This window comes from Pomacea canaliculata, linkage group LG6 (genome assembly GCF_003073045.1).
Source record: "Pomacea canaliculata isolate SZHN2017 linkage group LG6, ASM307304v1, whole genome shotgun sequence".
NCBI lineage: Eukaryota > Metazoa > Mollusca > Gastropoda > Architaenioglossa > Ampullariidae > Pomacea > Pomacea canaliculata.
The window spans coordinates 26,379,845-26,400,683 of NC_037595.1; the positions used below are offsets into that span (position 1 = coordinate 26,379,845).

A 20,839-nucleotide genomic window follows, 5' to 3' on the forward strand; every position below is an offset into this window, starting at 1 on the left:
ATGTTAGGAAATGCCATGAGGAATATAATGTATGTGGGAGATTGCCTGTAGAAACGATTTCTTTTGCAAATAATTTTGGCAATGCCGTAAGGAATATAATGTATGTGAGGGAATTTGCTGTAGTAAGATTTTTGCATATGTTAGGCAATGCATGAGGAATATAATGATGTGGGGGATATTTGCTGTAGAAAAGATTTTGCTATGCTTAGGAAATGCCATGTGGAGTAAAATGTATGTGAGGGAAAAGTGCTTTAGAGAGATTTTGTGTAATGGGACTTTCTTGTTCTGAATTTCAGGTCAACCATACTTTAAAACTTACCCCTTAACCCTTCACTTTTCCCCTTCACCTCATGCCCAATAAAGAATTCGGGTTGACGAAAACTTGTGTTTGGGTCGTACAACGTGATAAGAAAGGAAGTGAACCTCCACACACAACTCTCACTCCAAAATCGTGCCCGCTACATTTATTTTTAAATTTTTTGTTAATTAATATACTTTAATATACTTTATCTCCACGAATTCTATTTGCTGTTTGACACAAATCATCTTTTCTGATGTGCTATGGTTTACAATTAATGATGACAATGGAATCCATACAAGAGAATCATCTTTATGTTGGCTACCTTTGTCTTAAATCTAGAATAAAAAGCTATGGCAGTTGTGGGCTATAAAGAACAGTTGATCTAAGTTTGGTGACAGATCCAGCTGAACAAGCAAAAGCAGATCAATGGAAGTCTCCATGCACAGGAATAGCACCAAAAAATAAGGCACATTTGATTTTTCAATACGCCCCAATGTCTGCAAGAAACATTGTTCTGTTTGCCTAGGATGACAACTATTTCTTCTCTGTCTCTATAACTAGCATTCCATCAAAGCATTGTTCATTTTATATATGTACTGGGTAACAGCAAAAGCGATGAAAGAGTGGTCATGTGGCTCAAAAAAAAAAGGTAGAGGGTAAGAAAGTGTGACAGTGTTTCAAAAATAAAAGAAGTTGCGGTGAATGCTAACCATGCTTGTGCAGATATGAGATTGCACTGCACAACCTGGTCATGAGGATCTTGGTCTCCTCCTCTGTGAAGTGCCCCTTCTCCGTCAGTACGTCTGCCAACTCCCCACCAGTGCACAGCTCCATCACCAGATACATCCGCTACAATTAGGTCCAAAACACACTTTTACATTTTATTGATATAATCTCAAAATTAATATCTTTATATATATGATGCCTTGAAATAATGTGAGTAAGAGGGGGGAGGGGCACAGAGATCTGGGCTGTTAACACTTGGTTTTGTTAAAAGATATTTGAAAAAGGCATTTCCGAAAACCATCTATTAGCCTGTTTAGAGTTTCTTTTCTGTATTTCATTTGAAACCCCCTTGATCACCCATTATCTCCCACAAACAGCAGTGTTGTTTTCAATTGATGGTGTCTTTAAACAGGTCTGATATTGATTTGTAATGTTTAATATTTTAGCTCTGTATCGTTAAGAATCACAAATGTAAAAAGATACAATTAACTCAGAACTGAAGTAACATTTGAATTCATCAATAACACAGAAGACTGAGCAAAAATAAAAGAAAAGAAAAGAAAAATATAAACTTTTGATCCAGATGACCTAGAAGCAAACTCTTACCTTGGCCGACTCAACCACTTCTTTAAGGTTGATGATGTGTGGATGGTTGACCTTCTTTAAAATGGTCACTTCTCGTTCAACCTGCTTCAAAGCCATGCTCGAGGCCTTATAAAGAGCACAAAAATGCTATTCAGAAAAGCTGCATTTGCAATGGCCTCTCAAACAAGACTCTAAAGAACACAAATCTGCTTTGTATCGTCTGTTCAGCTTGGCTGAAACTGGATGGGATTGGGGTAAAACTGTTACTGAATTTTTATGTCTATGTGCCAAGAGCTCACTATGAAAATATTCATCGAACTAAAGGCCTTCAAACTACTGGTTACATCTGGTACAGTTACCAGCATCAAGACTCAACACAGGCATATAAAATGCTTGTACAATAGTATGAGTCTGGAAAATACAATAGGGCTACAGACATAAAAAAAAAATCACACTAGCAGAGAATGGTGTCTATATTATGCTGCTTCATAAAGAGGTAGGGATGATGAAATGTTTGTAGCAGAATTTAAAAAGTGTCTCACCTGCTGTCTTTACCAAACCAGACATTCAGAAATGGAAAATAGTGAAAAATGTCAATGCTCTCCATTTAGTGATAATATGCAGCCAGAGAAATATTTATTAATGGCATAGAAGTGCACTGAAACTGAGAACAAGAAGCTTGGGTCTTAATGTCAGTAAGAGGTGGTTTGATTCTGATGCAACAATACAAACAGGCTGTTAAAAGGATTAAACAATTATAGTATTACCCAGGATATGTGCTTAAAAGCCTCTTTTTTTAAGAGTCAAAACAATGTACTACCATACCTGACGATCATCCATAAAATTTTGGTGCCTGATGGTCACAAATGTATTCCTGGATTTCAGTGGAACAAGAATGCTAGTTTTTATATTTTGCTTTACTTTGTTAATATTATACTTGAATCTCAATGACATTAAAGATAGCAAGCCCCAAGTCTCTCGCTTTCTCTTGTCCTACTGTAAAGTTTAATGAGCCTTGTTTAAAAGAATAAAAATGTAATGCATACAAAGACTCACCTTATCCTTGTTAAGGCTCTTGATGGCCCAGAAGATATCTGTTTCTTTGTGTCTAGCCTCATAGACCTTGCCAAAGCTACCTTCTCCAATCTTTTTACCCACCTGTATTTTACAGACCCAACTTCATTTAAAAACATTTCAACTTGTCAATAGCATTCACAGGCTAGCTGATCATTAAAGAAAAAAGGCAATGGTGAATATAAAAGCACAAAACCATTAATAAAATCAAAATCATCTTCTTCCAAAAAAAAATTATTTCATTTTGTTATTCACATTTTCTCATAGACCGCACAGCATGCACAACAGAATGGTAACTCTACATGTAGGATGTAACAATGTCTTAAAATTCATTTCCATCCTGACCTTTGTGTAAAAAGCTAACTTCTATGTTGACCTCTGTGTGAGAATCCCAGCACAAGATGCTCACCTGATAGTTTTCATACAGCATGGCCTCCCCATCTACACGGGTGTGAGGAACAGCATCCTTTAAGCTGCTCTCCTTTCCTCTGCTGCTGGTGCCGCAGGATTGCAACATCTGCACCAAGACAAGCAAACATGGCATAGTAAGCTCCCTTTCCTCTGGCAGCACACTCATTATGCCCCCTTGCTGGCTTCCAGACTAATAAAGAATACAAGTTATCAAACACACTCAATCTGATTTTATGACAAAGAAAGACTATTTACAAATAACTACAACAGCTATAAAGACCACTACAAATAAAAAACAGAGGCGAGCAATGAGAGTGATGCATGCTTCCGCACACTGAAGGTTAAGGTTTTATACCCTCTGGGAGAATAAGTCTACTTTTTTTCTGAGAAAACACTGACACTATTTGGCCTCTTATTAATTTATTAAGGAGTTGGGGATGTGTAGGGGGAAACTGGTGTTCATGCCAGCAGCTAAGGCCATATCAAGGCAAGACAGCCAGCCTTGTAAACAGATGCTACATGCATTTAAGCAAGTTGTTTATAAAAGTCAGGTCTGTTAAATAAATGGGGAGTAAAAAATCAGCTTTTTCTTCTTCTTCATCATCATAATCATTATCAACATCAATCAATCATCAATCAATCATCATCATCATCAATCAACAATCATCATCATCACTGCTACTTCTTCTCAGGCAAAGAATGAGATTAATAACCTTTAACCATCATTGGCTGGTGACACATACCATGAGGTTCCGAGACTTCTCCCTGAACTAAGTCATGATAAAAATCAGACCCAAAAATCCATACCCGCATTCTGTCCCTCCTACCGGCGTGCATTGCATCCGGATCACACACACACACCCCTCCGACCCGCGTGCCGCTGCCTATCTAGAACACGATCCATTGATTTTCTATAAAGGGTAGAAGAGAAAATGACGGGGTAGCGTGCATGTACACGACACCAACAACGTCGACAGAGTGGTCTAGCGTTCTACAGAGTGGTCTAATGGTCGGCAGGAGCCGTCTGCAATGTTTACACCATGTCCGCAAGTGCGTACAACGGGATTGGGAAGGGTGTCGTATTCCTTCTGTAACAGGAAGTTCCTCTACCCATGGCAGGCAGAACACCTGCCAGGCCACCCTTTTATTTTTTTTAAACGAAATCAGAAACATCAAATTATCTTAAAATTGATGTAAAAATACTCCAGTAAGTCAAACATGGCCGTTATTAACTTGGAAGAGGAAAAGCAACTTCCATAAGACAAATTTTCAAACATCTATCAAGGTTTTGAGGAACTGATTCCTGTTTCCTTTCTTATACAACGGGTGAGCAGTGGAGGGTGTCATATTCGGCTGTCGCACTTTCTCCTTCTCCGGCCTAAGTATCTGGAATGGCCTGCCTTGATCCGTCTCCCGCACAGAGGAATCGGTACATGCCTTCCTTCTGAACTTAAAACATATCTCTTAGGAAACATCTAGTTAATCATCCATCCTGCTGTTCTTTCTCCCCCACACTCCTATCTCTGCGTTCCTTGATGTTCTTGTATTGCTAAACAGTGCATGTTCATGTATTATGCTTGGTTGTGAGGTCTACATCACACGGACTCTCCCCATCGCCCCTGTAGGTCTCCCGCGAAGCGCATCCTGCTCGCCTCCGTGAGGGGCAATGGGCTATACAAATCCTATTATTATATCACTTCTGTTTCATGAAGTTCTCTCCTGTACAAATGAGGCAGAACATACGACATGCCATCCTCTCTTCTTTCATGGCGAGTGAGAAGGGAGGATGGGCAGGTCTTTAAAAAAATAAGTATCTGAAAAAGAAAACTGTATCACAGAGTCTTTGATGCAAAATACTGCTATCAGTCAAATGAGCCTTATTATCGCAGATGAAACCTTTAGGCTCCAAATCTGCAAAATTTTCAAAGGTAGGTTTTGTTTTGCATTTTGGCAAAGGCTTTAGTCGCACACGGCTACGACAGGCAGTCCGATAAACACGTACACAAACGGCCCTTTGATTCTCCGCTTCAACGGTCTTCACAAGATTCCTGCTCCGCCGCTCGCTCTATCTCTTGTGAGGCGGCTGAGGGTAACACAAATACGCGCACGTGTCCACACACACTCTCTTTCGCACAGTCTCACACATACATACAAGCTTGCACGCAGAGAGTGAGAAGAAAACTTACATCCACACACACACGCACGCGCGTGCAAGAAGATTCACACACATAACGCGTAAAAGCAGAAAGAAAGAACACACACACACATAAATATAAATACATATATATTATGGCCAAAGCCCGAAGTTCGGCCAGTTCCCGAGTTGGCCGGCCATTTGGCACTTTGGCCGAGGTGTGTGGCCAATGTCCGATGTACTGGGTGGATATATATATATATGCTACTATGGCCGGTCAGTTCGCGAACTGGCGGGACATCCCTGGCCAATATTCATGTGCTGATACAAGACTCAAGATAGAAGAACATGGTGTTCTCACACAACTGTATTCCAGAAGTGAATTTACCATTCTGACGAGAAACTGCTCACACCGGCATCCGTGGGCACAGAAGAACAGTCAGTACGAACCGTCCTGTCTCCACAACCACTGCCCGGCGGTCGCGGCTACCCTCGAGGCAATGGCACTACCCGGTGCTCAACAAATCGCTGCAAATGTAAAAATAACAAACTGCTGTGTAATTCAAAATGTCATAAAAGTTCATCTTGTTGTAACAAGTGATGATAGAGATTGTAATTAACTAATCTGACTTTTTGCCAATTTAGTATAATTAATAATCAATATAATATGATTATCATTACAGTATACAAACACCCAAAATCTTTCTTTTTCTTCCGACTTTGGCCGATCGCCCCATGCCATTTCGCCAACTGGCTGGCCAAATCCAGAAACCTAGAAAAGATGGGACACTGGCCGGTGAATGTGATGCGATATCGGCCACATCCCCATTTGGCCGGCCAGCTGCCACTTTGGCCGATTTCGGGCTTTGGCCTAACATATATACACACACGCGCGCGCAACCTGACAGGAAGAAAAACACAAACATACATACACATACATAAATCCATACTACACACAGAATATATTTCAGAACCTATATAGACTCGCAAACAAGCAGACAGCGAGAGAACACGTACACACGAACGCAAGCTGAGAAGAAAACATACACACACACACAAAAGAAAAAAAAAGCAAGAATGAGAGAGAGAGAAAAAAAACACACACAGAGACCAAGAGAGAGTGAGCAAGAAAACAGAAAGCATTTTTTCTCTTTCCGTCCACCAGCGAACAGTCTGGTCTTCGCACTTGTTTTTTTTTTTAAGTTATTTTTGGAGGAGTGGAGGGAGCTTGAGGAATCACGTAAAACGGTTTGAGCGGCGTGCGCGTGTGTGTGTGTGTCCGCACGCGTGAACCGTCTTGCCACCCGGCAGACACCAACAGCACTCGAGGCAGTCAAGTGTAATCACTGTAAACGTGGCGAGAACGTAACACGGCGCAGATGGGCTTACAAGGCGACTGGACCTCGGGGACGGCCATGACCGCCCAGCCAGCCAGCCAGCCAGCCTGTCCAGAGCAGCAGAAAGAGCCAGAAGAACCCTGTCTCGCGACATGGCGGTCCTGCTACCCCCGCGCGCTAAGTCCTCCACATTGCGGTGCAACCCGAAATGACCTTTGTCGGTACCCGGGTGTCTCGATGAATCTCCGGCCCTCCTTGACAGGACCCACTCTGAAACGTGGCATAAATTTGGCGAGTTTTGTACATGAGGGCCGAGTAAAACATTTGCCAAATATAGTCACATATGGCACAAGGGTGGCCGGTTAAGACGACCCGTCCAGTTCTTGTATCGACGCGGGGGAACATGTTACAGAGAAGAAGTGACTCAAACCGAGGACATCCGGGCAAGTGATTTATGTACACACGTCTTAAAAAATACACATCCTTCTTTTTTCTTTCTTCACGGGAGTACCTGTCCCAGTGCCTGGCTTCCGTCTTGCAATGAGTGCACGACCGTAGGTTAGAGTTCACTGTCGTGATATTGGGTTTTCCGTGAAACCCAAACGTTTGCCAGCGAAGGTGACAAAAGCAGGCTTTCTTCTTCTTTTCTTTAGAGTTCAAAATGGGAAAGGAATTTTCAATCTGTAAAAAGCCCGCAAGCTACGGCGCTAAGTAAACTATCCTATAGAGTTAAGTAAAGCGTGTTATATCGCTGAAGGGTGTTCTTAACTGAACAACTAAGAAGATATATTTGTCCAAGTTTGACAAAGTTGTCATGTCACTGTCGTGTAAAGACCTGTTCCCAGTCGAAGCTCCATTTCGACATAGTGCACAATACAGGTCGCAATGGCTGGTTGCTAAACACCAAGCAAAAAGTTTAAATGGGTAGATGCTTATATTTTGATATAGTATACTTACATTATGCTCAACCCTGCCCACAGACTGCCCGCCGCCCGTCAGCTCACCACAAGCTGCTCTTCAGTCGCCTGTTCTGTAAGGACCTGTACCACCCCGGTCACCCACAACCCACCCTCGCCCACCCACCATCAACGACTAAGAAATTTCTTCGATAAAACCTTCGGTTGGGTGCTGCAAGCACGATGACAGCAGCCACAATTTTCTCGCCCTACAATTACCGAGCCTGCAAACCGTTTATGCACACACGCCTTCGGGAATGGCAATCCCTCATATAAACACCACATACCCAGTGTTTCTACACGCACCCTAACCAAGAGGGTTTGGTTAGCCGGGATCCTAGCAGAGAGAGACAGAGACGGCTCCGTTGAGCAATCGTCTCCAATACTCTTGCGATGACTGTCGCCATGAAAACATCATATCTCTTATTATCAGTGCCACGTTCACCTCCCACCACCATCACCACAACCACCCATCTCCCCCCAACAACCCAATTGCAACCTGATGGCGTTCTGACACGGGAGTATCGCATGTCTGGCGGCCAGGTACCTTACCCACAATGCAACGCGCAGTCACTTCCGTGCTGCTAGCCCTACGATCGCCGAACTGATCAGCTCTCCATGGATTGTGATCCTTGATCAGCTCCAAGACCCGGCGGCCCCGCTCCTCCCCTTTCACAACCGATCGTCCGTGTCGCGACTTTTCCACTGAGTTGAGCGACTTGCCGATAACTTCAGTCCCAATTCGTTATCTCGCCACCATCCAAGACAAATGCATGTTGGGCTCGAGGCACGGGTAGCGGCATAAAGCGGGTACATGATCCCTAAACAGGGGGTAACTTTGGAGAAAATCGGGTGTGCTACGACGAGAGGCGAGGGTGGCGAGACAATGAATTCCTACTGTATATAGATTAGAATAGATTAACTGTATATCAACTGTTTATATAGCCACTGTGTCGTACCCACCAAAGCGAGTTTAGTTCCCCTAGCGTCACAGGTTCGATTCTCGTTTGGCGAGATTGATTAAAATACTTCTTAGCTTCATTTCTTTTTTTTTTCTTTTTTTTTTTCATGTTCCTTCCCTGGATATTCTACACTGTTGTTTATAATTTTTAAAGCCCTTTATATCGTGAAAAGTACTTAAGGTTACTTTATGTTAGCGTTTGGGTTAGGACTGGGGTTTCATGCTGATCACAGCACATAAGGACCAACTATACAGTACACACAGGGGTCGCCCAACTCAGTGGGAAAGAAGTTCCCATCAAGGCTGCTGAAACGCGGTCAGAAAAGACAAGAAAGCAGGAACACTGACAGAACGGGGGACCAATAGTGGGGCCGATGAAAGTAAGAAAAGAGACACTAGAGCTTACCAAGAGTCCGGGTGGTGGTGGCTGTTGGGGATTTACACCAATTCAGCAACCGAAGCTGTATCAGGGAGAGAGGCAGAGGCTGTGTGGGGCTGACAAAACCTGAAAGGCAGGATGGAGAGTGGAGAGAAGCAACAAAACGGGAGAAAACACATACACAGAGAGAGAGAGATGGCGTGAAAGGTCGCGTTTACGGGTAGCAGCATCACGTCGTAACCAATTTGAGGGTGGCGTCACTGCGGTGGCTCCAGCGGCCGGGTGCGAGCGCCGACTTACAAGCGATAAAGACGCCGTAACCCGGGGAACGGTGCCAGCCCCAGATTAATTTTTCAAGCGACATTCCATCGGCGACCAGACCTCGGCCAGTCGTGCGCACAGCCAACAGCACTTGGATTAGGTTAGCATGGCTGATGTACGACCCAGGTATTGAAAATGCAGGGGAAAGGGAAGAAGAAAGCACAACATCGGAACAACAACAACGGCAAATGCGGTTATTGTGCTTATCGTTACACACCATCAAAGGCAATGCCGGACAAGTGATTACATCTGGCGGTACAATGGAGAGTGGGGACAGTGGACTTGTCTTTTTCTTTGGCAAGCCCCGCCTCTCTCTCTCTCTAAGATGCTTATATTCCATTTCCATCTCTTCCATCCCTCTTTCTCTCTCTATCGGATGCTTATATATAAAATGCTGATATACCACCTCCTTATTCTCTCTCTCTCTCATTATACATATTTTCCAGTTTCTCTCCTTCTTATATCACTCACAGACACGGTACAATGGCGTAGCAGTAAAACGCTAGTCACCATGACAATGAAATCTGTTGGTTGTGGGTTCAAATCTCGTCTCCAGCACATCTGCTTTCTCTCCTATTTAGAGACCAATTCTCTCCAGGCCTCTCTTTCACTGGACCGCCAAATGTCGGCTTCAAAATAGGTTCATTGTCCACCTAAAACGTTTCCTAATGAGGAGTACCCTAGCTGGGTTTTAAACGCCACGATGGTAAACATGATGGCAAACAACACTAAATACTGAACATGGGTTGCAAATGCTAGATAGCAAATTAATAGGCGCCGCTACATGCATTCTCCTCCAGTCTCTTCTCCAGTCACGTTCCCAATGGAATACAGTAATTTTACAGCACTGAACTGTCCCTCTCCCGCTCTCCTTCTCCACCCACACACACACACAGAGGGAAAGGAGAAAGAAAGGCGCCAGACAAACAGCCCGTTACAGCACAGCGGATTGTTGCTGTCGCTTGTGGTAAAGCTCCTGCAGATGTTTGGCGACGGATTCCAGGCTACAATATCGAGCCGCACGAGGGGTTCCCATACAGGTCTCAACAAAGCAAGAAAGACGCAATAAAACGGTACTCGGGCAATAATAATATTACCACCAATTCCCTCCCACATGCACGCGCGCGCACACATACACACCAATTTTTCTACTCCTGTGTGTATTATTCCTTTGTAAGCGAACTCAAAAACTCACGACTATCCTCATCATCATCCCTGTCGTCATTCTCAGCCTCGACAAAGAGAAACGTCAATGTGTATTAAAAGAAACTAAATAAAAACAAACAAACATAAGTGTAGTGTTTAGGTGGCACGCGGCCACTCACTCCCCTCCCCTCTCCTCCCCCATCATGTATTTCTTATCCCAGTACAATCACCACAAGCTTGCCGCTCGGTATCGGCTCCATCGCCACCCAATATTTGAACATGTAATGGTTATGGTCTCGCTACGCATGCGCCAAGTGCAGTGTCCCGGGGTGTGTTCAAACTTCCATAAACCGTCCTTCCGAGGCACGCCCAGCACCCGGACTACCACAACTACCACCACAGCCCTTGCCGAGGACGATGGCTATACTTTGGATACACGAGCTGGCCTTTCTAATTAACTTTCTAGCTTCCGATGTGTCCTTCTAGCCCAGGGGCGGGAAACAATTTGTTCCTCTAAGGGCCATTTTGATATTTATCACATCATTCGCGGGTCATACAAAACTATTTAAAAGTGTGAACCTCAGCCTGCCCGACACCACTGTCGTCTGAGTCACCACAATCAGCCTTCAGTAATTGCACGAAAACTATGTATGCCACTGTTTTAAAAAAACTGTTTGAAGTCTGTAATATATATGTTTACAATTTAAAAGTTTAAAAGAGAAGACAAACTTTTCCCCCTAATACACAGTTTGCTGTGTGTGGTTGTACAGTGAAGTACAATAAAAATAATCGTACAGACTTGAGTTCACGGTGTTTACAGTCCCCACACATACTGCATTGCACACACAGACTTACTTGTATCTGTACAAATAAATTCATAAACCTAAAGAAAATAATAATAATGCTGCAGACTTATAATACAGCCTATTTGTCCACAGTGCAGTAGACTCAATGCGCTTTACAAATATATTCGGAGTACAAAACACACACATTCAAATACAAATGGATATAACACACATATGTATGTATATGCCACAGACCAAAACATATCAGCAAGTATAACCGGCAGAGGTGCATCAAAAGACATGAAAGGCGAAAAACTCTGAAGCGTGTCGGGAGTTCGCCATAGGCAAGGACTGGTAGACAGCGAGTGGGAACAGATGAATTGGACAAGAGAGCTGTTCGGATCTTTGACTTGAGGTTGTGCACGGAACCGGCAGAAACTACGGAGCAGTCAAAGCACGTGCTATAGTTTGATTCTCATCCTCACAATGACGACTGGCATAACCAGCCAAAGCTTCTTCCTTTGCTCATCCTTTGGAAATCCATGAATGGGTAATGTTGGACTGAACTGTACACTGAGGTACGCAGCAATGTCGAGGATGATTTGGATGAGCAGACATGCTCCAAGAACGCTACGTGCATCAACAGCCGACATCAAACAGGAAGTGGTCAACCCTCAGAGTGGGGTTAAGGTCACAGGGTCACATGCATGTATAATTCTCCAAAATTGTCCATATAAGGCGCAGGCAGCAGACAAGAAGAATATGTGTCTGTCCCATCATGTACTCGTATGTGTCATGTCTATATCTCGTATGGACGTTCCTTGCTAAGTCCGTCAAAATTTACATTATTATTATTGTCTTAATATAATTTACAACCTTGCTATGAAAAAAAAAAACTTACAGATGTACTGAAATCTGTGACTGTCTTGGTATGACAAGTCAAATGATTCGGGGTGGACGTTCCCCACCCCTGTTCTAGCCTCACGTGGGCGCGGTTCACCACTGTCGCCACTAACTGTATAATTATGTTTATTTACCCCACCAACCCCGAGGATTTTCCCGTATTAATGTCCAGAGAAACCTTGTTTCGACAGGGGCAGTGAAAGTGTAAGTGGTCCACTGTGTCTTGGTCATCCCACAATTCTTTCGCCGTCTAACTCCGGCACCCGTTCTGCTGAACCGGCGGTACGGAATGGAAAGTGGTTCACTGCTCCGAGCTGGTCTCAAACCAATCCAGTATTTTCTAAAGTCAAGTCTCAAAATGTCTGGCCTGCGTGCCCTGCTGACGCCAGATTTAAAAACTCATGCACAGACCCGCGCACTGAATAATACTGCTAGCTATAGAGCCAGCCAACTTTTTTGATTACCAGTGAAATGCTTTTTGTGGTCCCGACCATGGAGGGTAGTTCAAAGTTCATCAGGCGTTCGCAAAGCTGTGCTGCTGTCTAAATTTAGTTTCTCCTGCGTATATGTTGGTGGGGCGTGGGTGGAGGTATAATGAAAAGCGGAATGGCCAGAAGAGGGATAGTAATGGTGTGGGTTCCCTCCCAAAATCGATAATGTCCCAAAGCACCTGTAATTTACGAGATCTTTGCTAGCTGATCTCCAGAAATTAGAGAAAATCCATCAAAGCCCCAATTTGCACCCAGCCACAAAACGTTATGGGGACTGGTTACACCATGTTCTGTGATACCCAGGGTGGTAGTTAAAGGATAGCAGGAGCCACAAATGCTAGAAACACACAGGGTGCTGCTAGCGAAATATAATATTATCTCAGTCCCACAAACATTCATGACTCAAGCTCTTGTGTAGCTATGTTACAGGCCTTCCCTTTCTACTCAAGCAAAGGCTGCTTTTGTTATGGGTCTCTTTTGAACAGCCCAAGCCCAGTCATCACAACAACCCAAATCAACATTTTGAATACACTCAGTTTATGTATCTCCTCTATCAACAACCTCTTCTTCAATTACTACCACCATTTCTATTTTACTACACTCTAGCAAGATCCACTACACTATGCATTAACTTTTGCATAGATACTAAATGTGAAATATGTAAAATAAAATAAAAAAATAATTGAATACACTAAATAATCTGCATAAAATTTGGTGTATTCTTCCCCTACATCAATCACAGGCCTGCATACATGAAACTTTCCACAAAACCCAGATGAACAGTTACCAGCATATCAGCACAAAGTGAATCACCTGCCATTTTCATTATCAAAATTGAATTAGAACTACAATGTTGTCATGATTAAAGAATTGGTTGAAAGACGCAATTAAGAAACAGGTCTCTGCTACATAACTTAACCATCAGGGCAAGACATCAGCAAAATTACAAGGAGTCTTGACTTCTAGTCTCAGCGTCAAAGGCAAAGCCTTCAACAAGAATTAAATTCCTTTCAGACTGGTGAGCAGATGCAGTATGTGCATTTGAGAACTGCAAGAAAAGCATGTGCAAGTGACAGCGCATGGGGAAACCAGAAGATAAATGGCAGTTGACTAAGCCCAGCAGGCTTGAGATTAGATAACAGAGCACTCAAATGTTCCATGACTGCCTATACATTCAGCATGTTCAGACTTCTATTTGATTCACTTTCATACTGGCTGGCATTGCCTTCCATTGTAAACCAGTCAATCTGCTGGCACAACAGACTGGGCAAGTGTGTGAGTGAGACAGGGTGAAAGCGAAAAAGGAAATGAAAGGGTTAGCATTGAAAGACCACTAGCCTGGCCTGGGAGAGCTTATGCAATAAATGCTGACGTCCAAGTAAAAGAAACCAAAAGAAATTTATTCTCCCCTTTAGTTGCTATACACTTCTCCACCGTGTGTGCGCATGTGTGTGTCTACATGAGTATAGGGTCAGTTAGTGTAGTGGTGGGGTTTGGGGTTGAGTTAGAGTTAGAGTTAAAAAGAGGGTGCTAAATGGAAAGCTAACCATTTGCTTCAATGAGATTATGTAATGAAGCTGCAATATTGATAAAGTTAAGAAAAATTATAGTTGGGATGAAGGAACTTTGGAAAACTGGTGTGTGTTTGCGCGTGCATGTGTATGTGGTGAAGGTGCATGTTTGCACATACAGTGATACCTCGGTTCTCGAACATAATTCGTTCCGGGAGGACGGTCGAGAACCAAATTGTTCAAGAACCGAAGCAATGAAACCCAAAGGAAATAATGGAAACTGGATTAATTCGTTCCAAGCCCCAGAAAATGCCTATTTACTGGCCTAATTTGTATATAATATGTAGAAAAACATGAGTCTCAACAAGAAATAAGAAATAAAAGTGTATTAAAACAAAAACAAAAACAAAACAAAACAAAAATGTACTGTACAGTACAGTAAATTGTGTTTCATTTACTGTACCTGTACCAAACTTTATGGCAGGAGGGAATGAATGTGGAGGGAGGAGGGAAGGGGGATGGTTATTGTCACTGATGACGTAAGCAAGGCGCTCTGGGCCGAATGAACGCCATTCGGCTCAACTCGGCTCATCTCGGACGTTCGGATGTTCGAGTTCCAAATATTTGTTTGAATTCCAAGACAAAATTTTCTCGAATTTCCTGGTCGAATACCGATTTGGTCGAAAGTCAAGGCGTTCGAGAACCGAGGTATCACTGTATTTACATACATGTGTTCTTGTCTCATTCTATATCAAGCTGCTAATAAATTCTAACAAAAATGATCATGAGATTTTCATCACAAACATTAAAAACTGTATGAACAGTTATTTTTCTTAATAACCAAGATGCAGATGATAACTGCAAGTATGCTTATTTACACTCATAGTTCAGGCCATTAATGTTACTGCTTCTGCTAACAATAACAAAGACTTATGGAGAGTACCTATATATTTTCTTTTTTTTTAAATTCTCCTTTTTAATTCACAATTTGACGTGCTTAAGCTAAGAACTCACCTTTGTTAACAACACATATCCCCACTTTATCTCATGGAATAAAAAATACTTAATTGAAGATTCCAGCTGATCAGCCTATGTGAAATTCATGATTAAATGTAGATGATATTAAAATGCTAATCAATCACTTGCCTATTGTAAGCCTTCCCTGTGCTTTGACATATTATTTATGACTGTTACAATACTATAGCCCCTCTTGCAAATTATGCAGTTTATCTAGGGTTTCCCATCATGTAGTAACATGCATAAATGACTAAGCTCCAAATCACATTACCAAAATGCCGAGAGGGTCTGCAAACATAAACAACTTGGTGTGACATGTCTACAAACATACAAGAATTTAGGTCAGAGGTCATACTGCACAAGAAATTTTACAATATACTGAACATTACAGCTGATATTGTAACTCTAGTTATCAAATTTAGTGACGATTTCATGAATCCATTCAACACTAATAAAGCAGTTTCTTAACATGGACATGGCTCAGGTACATTCCCGAATCTGTATCTCTTCCTGCTGCCCTTTCATTTGACCTGAGAAATTTTTTTAGGACTAGCTACTTTTACAACTACAGAATGCTGTAGGACATGTGCAAGTGATGCCTAATATTGTCTCAAGATTGTCTAGAGCATTCTGTGCATGTGTGACTGGTCACTGGAAGTTGTTTCTCAACTGTTTTATAAATAGTATATAAACACTAAGAGTTCAAAAGTCCACAAGAGAGTGAGATGATGTGATTTTAATGATTTCCCATGGACAGAGAGAATCAAGATAAAAGCAAATAAAAGAACAGTTCACTCTCTCTCAAATACACAACTTTTGAGACCAAATTTTTGTTTTCAGGATGCATTAAGGAAGATACCAGAATAACAGGGAAACAAGGAAAAACTCATGACAATTACACTCTGAAAAGCACACAGTTTTGTCCCTCTCAATGTAATGCTCCTGATTCAGCTGCTCCTGAAATGATTGATCTTCAGCTCTAGTTTATTCTCTAGCAAGGATTTTTTTCATGTTAAGCTCCCAATGGTCTGTCAGTGGCAAAAAAACTATTTATTCATTTTTTAAATTCTATATGTTCCCAGTGAATAAAGGAAAAGAGCCTAAATTTTGTTTGCACCTTTTCCAAGTCATCAAGCTTTAGTCCCTTTAAACTCTGTAGCATAAAATCTGTTGAGCTTTCATAAACTCTTATGTAACTAGTTTCCTTGTCAGCATTTGCACACCAGCTGCATTTCACTTTTGTTTATCTTTAATCATTCTTTGAAGCAAGTGGCTTGCAAAGTTTTTAACTGACCCAACAAAAATCAACAGTTGCTAAAAACATTCTTTCATTCTATAGATAGCAACAACAATGAAAAGGTAATTCTAGTGATGGACTCAAGTTGTTATAGCAAGCACCTTCTGCACCTTTTTCTTTCCACTTCAGCAAAAACATGAGCAAAAATATCTTTTGTGAAATGGATGAACCTTTTTGTTGGTAATTTTGCTGCCAATTTTATAAATAAAAATTGCAGTACTCAATATTCCTTTACACTGGACTTAAAGATATATAAAATCATTTAAATTTATTCTCAATCTGTACTTTGTTTCAGAAAGGCAAATAAAAGCAGTTCTAATAATTTCTGGGGGGAAAACGACCATATCAAACATAGCCGTTGACTTGTGCAAATTTATAAACAGACAGAACTATATACAGTATATATATGTTATTTACAGCCACACAAAATCATGCTTACACAATTTGTCTTCATTACCAATATTAACTGCACTTTAGAATTTATAAATCTAGTGCACTAACAATAGAGCTACTTAGTTGTATCTGTTAGTCATATACTAAGTCTTATTACTGTTACTATGAATGTGATTTTACAACATTTTTGCTATTATTTTATAAGCTGTCAGATTTTCTTATAACCTATACAACATTATACTCAGACTAGTTATAGAATTGCTAAAGCAGATATAAACTTTGTATGACATTAATTACTTGCGTATGGAAACAAATCCGTTCTTAAAATGTGTAATCAATAATCAATTCAAAGATTAACCCTAACCCTAACGTTCACAGTCTATGTAGTCAAATTTTATCTAAAGTGTCGTTAACTGCTAAAATTATCTGCCTGCGTACACACATAATCAACGTTACATAGAAGAAGAGATCACTCGCAAAATGGCGAATGAGTCCAAGCTTGTTGAATATTGATCGATATTTTGTACAGATATGTGCCGGATATGATTCACCTTTAGCAACCAGTTAAAATAACATCGTAAATATTGGGAATAATGTTGACCGTGAACTGTGGGCGTATCGCTCTCTGAATAGCCACAAGCCGATCACACTTCAAACACAGCGAAAAAGATATTTTAACAAGCCAGAAGACTTACCGTCAGAATATTTCCAATAAACTACGGTGTATTAGAGAGACGTGGGCTGGTATTTCCTCTTCAACAGTTGACATGGTCGCGTCATCGATTTTAAAGCGCTGTGGAAAGAGGTAGAGTGGCTAAAGGCGGACTGTGAAAGTTTCGTTTGGGTCTCCATAGGCGCTTCCGATGTTAGGTCTCACTGCGCATGACCGTCGACTTCTCGTCCCGCACGAGAAAAGATAACCGGGACGGGAAACCTTCGTGGATTATGTCCCTTGCCACAGCGGTTATTAATGTTTTGTGATGCTGTACCGCTCATCAGCATCAGATCATCGTGCTGTCTGCGTTTCTTCTCTGGCACTTTTTGATTCCCCCATCTCCAACCTTGCTCCTATGCCTCCACGATTGCGAGGAACTGAAATACATTATGTTTCTTCCTCTTCACAAAGGCCACGTAGACTGATGGAGTAGGGAAAAGCCAAGCGTAGGGTGGAGCTAGCACGAATAAAATTGATTACTCGAGCTAGTGCCAGTAAAATGTTATATATTGCAAAGAAGTGGGATACAGAAGAGGGTAGTAGTTGGAGGGAATTGGGAAGTGACTGCCACAGTTGCCACGTCTATAATTTTTTAAAATTTTATTTATTTATTCATTGAAATGTTGACTTTAATGTAAAGATGCTAATAAGCTAAGACATGCATTTTAACATTTTGATCCATAAAATATTTGTTGCCGTGAGTTGTGTTTTTCTTTGATATTATTGCTGTCTGATAAGTGACCGGTTATGTGTTTATGAAATTTGGTTGCGTACCTTTACTTCCAATCTATTTATATATAATATTGTTGTCATTGTCTAATTTTTTTTATTCGTTCAGGTTTAACATATATTTCCACAAAACAACCGTATGAATGCCAACCCATTTGAAAATAATAATTTGTTCATCCATTCGAATATTTATATAAAAACTTTAATTGTCTTAAAATGAAGTATTTAAATTTCGAAGTCCTGATAGGTATAGCTATTACTGAGGTGTGCGCTAGAGAGGGAAAGTTTTCAAAACGCTTTAGACATGATGTGATGCGCACACGATAAAGCAGAGAAGATATATATATAACTGTTGTATGTGAAAAAAGAAATATAAATAATTCTTTGAGCCACAAGTTTTTATTTATGCTTGAGTGCGACTTTGGCAACATTATGTACTTGCCCTTCAAATGTATTTGTGTGTGTGTGTTGGCGGGAGGTGTCACTTTTTCCCTTTCACTTCTCTCGTGCACGCGCATGCAACACATACTGAACGCTGATGTCACTATAATTTTTTCGTATTTCAGTAAAGGTGTACTTACTGATGTGAATCTATTTTTCACTTTCAACTTTACACTTCAACCAAAACGTGGAAAAATCGTCAAACGGTTCTACTTCTTTCTAAACAAAGAATGTTGATCTTCAGCAAGAACGGTTTGCTGGCACAGCCACCGCCAGCACCATCGGCTTTATCGTCCCTTCCTCCGCACTCGCGTGCCAGAGATGCATTTTGAGAAGACTACAAAACAAAATGCTAGTGAAATGCTTGAGTTCGCTTCCAACTTGGAAAAAGTAAGTCGCTTAAACACTCAAAGGATTTGCTTTGTTCGAAGTGCAGGACCAAAAAAACATTTTATGCCTTTATCTGTAAGCTTCGCCAGCACGAAATATACCTCCCATTCCATTATTTCCTCCCACACAGCCCCATCACCACCCAAAACATGCACAGACACGCTTGTGATACAATGTTATCTGATTTTTCTCGAAAGGCAGCCCAGAACAGAAAACAACGGTGGTTGGGGTGGTTGGGTTCAGGTAACTGTGCAACTAGTACAAATTAGCTATCCTGGGGTTTGGGGGAATTTTTATCGTTAAAACATAAACGATAATATTTTGTGAAAGGGTTTTTTTCAGTGCAATAGGATCACTACCCATTGTCTCTCAGGAATCATTAAAACTTGTATAATTATTGTCTCTGATCAAATACCTTTCAGTTTGAGTTGTTTCAATTATGCGTTACATAGCCTCAGAAAGAGATGGGGGAGATGTGCAGGTAGGTAGAGAAGTAGGTACTTGCATGCCTTTACTTATTAAAAGGAATCTTGGTGTATTTTAATACCTGAAACAGCTGTCAATCGTATGTTCGCCTTTGCGTGGCTTTTTTTCTATTCTTCTCTCCTTCCTTCCCCTGACCGTCACTCTCTCCCCTCCTTCCGAGTGTTTATGTGGTAAGAATGAAGGTCTCCCATACTGTTTAGCGTGTAGACCAAAGCTTTGCACGCTCTTCATGTTCAGTCAACACTATCACCAGCTCCTCCTCGGCTAACCTTCCGAGCTGGTGACCCGAGTGACCTTAAGGAAACCGCTGTTTCAGGTCTGCCAGGTGCCCGTCCTCCACCGTCTTGTGTGCGCCGGTCTATAGGAGAGAAGGATGTGCGCCAGAGCTGTGCAAGCAATGGATTGTTTTCCGCCGATGACATTTGACGACAAGAAAGCGTAACGATTGAAACCGCCCGCCACCGGCGCTATGCACCATCAACAGCAGGGAAACAGTCGGTGCAGACGCGTGCTGTCTACAGGCAGAAAGGTAAGCCATTGCTGTCGAGGTGTGCGACCTGTGTGGTGCTCTTTGAGTGCCAAAGTGTGTTCCTTCCGCTGCCTGCCTGACTGGAGATCGGGGGACACTGCCGGGTACTGTCGTGGGCTGCTTGTGTCTTTCCAACTGGAATAATGAACAGGTTGGTTCGCCAGTCTGTTTCTTTCTTTGTGTCTCTGTGTGTGAGAGAGAAAGAGAGAAAGAGAGAGAGAATGTGCGAATGGTCATGTGTATCCATGTGACTGTGCATGTTTATATATTTTTAAATAATTTTTTTTCAGCAAATATTCGAACCAGGATGCTTAGTTTGGTGGGTGTACCTGTCCCACGCACTGTTGCCTTTCAGGACTAAAAGACGCCGGGTCCTTTTATTTTATTTTACTAAGAAGTCCAGAAGGACGATTTCAGGTTTTCTCTCACTGAAGTCTTCTCAATATGTCTCAAGGTATTTCTGGTGGTTGACTAAAAGCGTTTGTCCCGTGGTATCTCACCAAGTGTGAATGCAAGGCAGCACTGAATGACAGACATTTTTACAAAGAGGATGGTGAAGGTCTCCGTGCTGTTCAGAACATGACCTTTCACCTTTCCACTCTGACGTTTCCGTAGACCACGTCAGGACGCCGACAGATCCCGAGGGATTCCACATCCCGGGGCGTTCCCCATATTCTGGCTGGACATTGGTAGATGGCACTCGTAGATTTTGGACAGGTATTCTTTGAGTCCGGTGGGCACTTACAAATCTTTTCAGATTCCAGGCTATCCACATCCTGGCGGGGCTGTGCTCGACAACTGGCAATAAGTTTGACACCATC

General features: G+C 41.8%; 1 protein-coding gene across 2 annotated transcripts; it reads right to left on the reverse strand.

The window, feature by feature from the left end:
* Positions 1-894: 894 nt before the first annotated feature.
* On the reverse strand, positions 895-17,627 carry LOC112567215 (serine/threonine-protein kinase 33-like). Of its 2 annotated transcripts, XM_025243822.1 has the most exons (6): positions 17,424-17,627; positions 5,620-5,759; positions 3,096-3,203; positions 2,669-2,770; positions 1,634-1,738; positions 947-1,150 (listed from the first exon to the last, which is right to left on the reverse strand). In XM_025243822.1, the coding sequence occupies exons 2-6, from the start codon at positions 5,620-5,622 to the stop codon at positions 1,007-1,009; spliced, it is 462 nt and encodes a 153-aa protein (XP_025099607.1). In that variant the 5' UTR covers positions 5,623-5,759; positions 17,424-17,627; the 3' UTR covers positions 947-1,006. The 2 variants fall into 2 exon arrangements, with proteins under 2 accessions (XP_025099609.1, XP_025099607.1); XM_025243824.1 differs by lacking the exon at positions 5,620-5,759 and having other exon boundaries at positions 895-1,150.
* Positions 17,628-20,839: the final 3,212 nt, after the last annotated feature.

What these genes read in the sequence shown, in the direction of transcription:
- LOC112567215 (XM_025243822.1), bottom strand. An exon ending in AGAGCCTTAACAAGGATAAG is followed by an intron (nt 1,739 to 2,668) that starts GTGAGTCTTTGT and finishes GCTCTTTATAAG; the next exon opens with GCCTCGAGCATGGCTTTGAA. An exon ending in AAGTGGTTGAGTCGGCCAAG is followed by an intron (nt 1,151 to 1,633) that starts GTAAGAGTTTGC and finishes ACCTAATTGTAG; the next exon opens with CGGATGTATCTGGTGATGGA.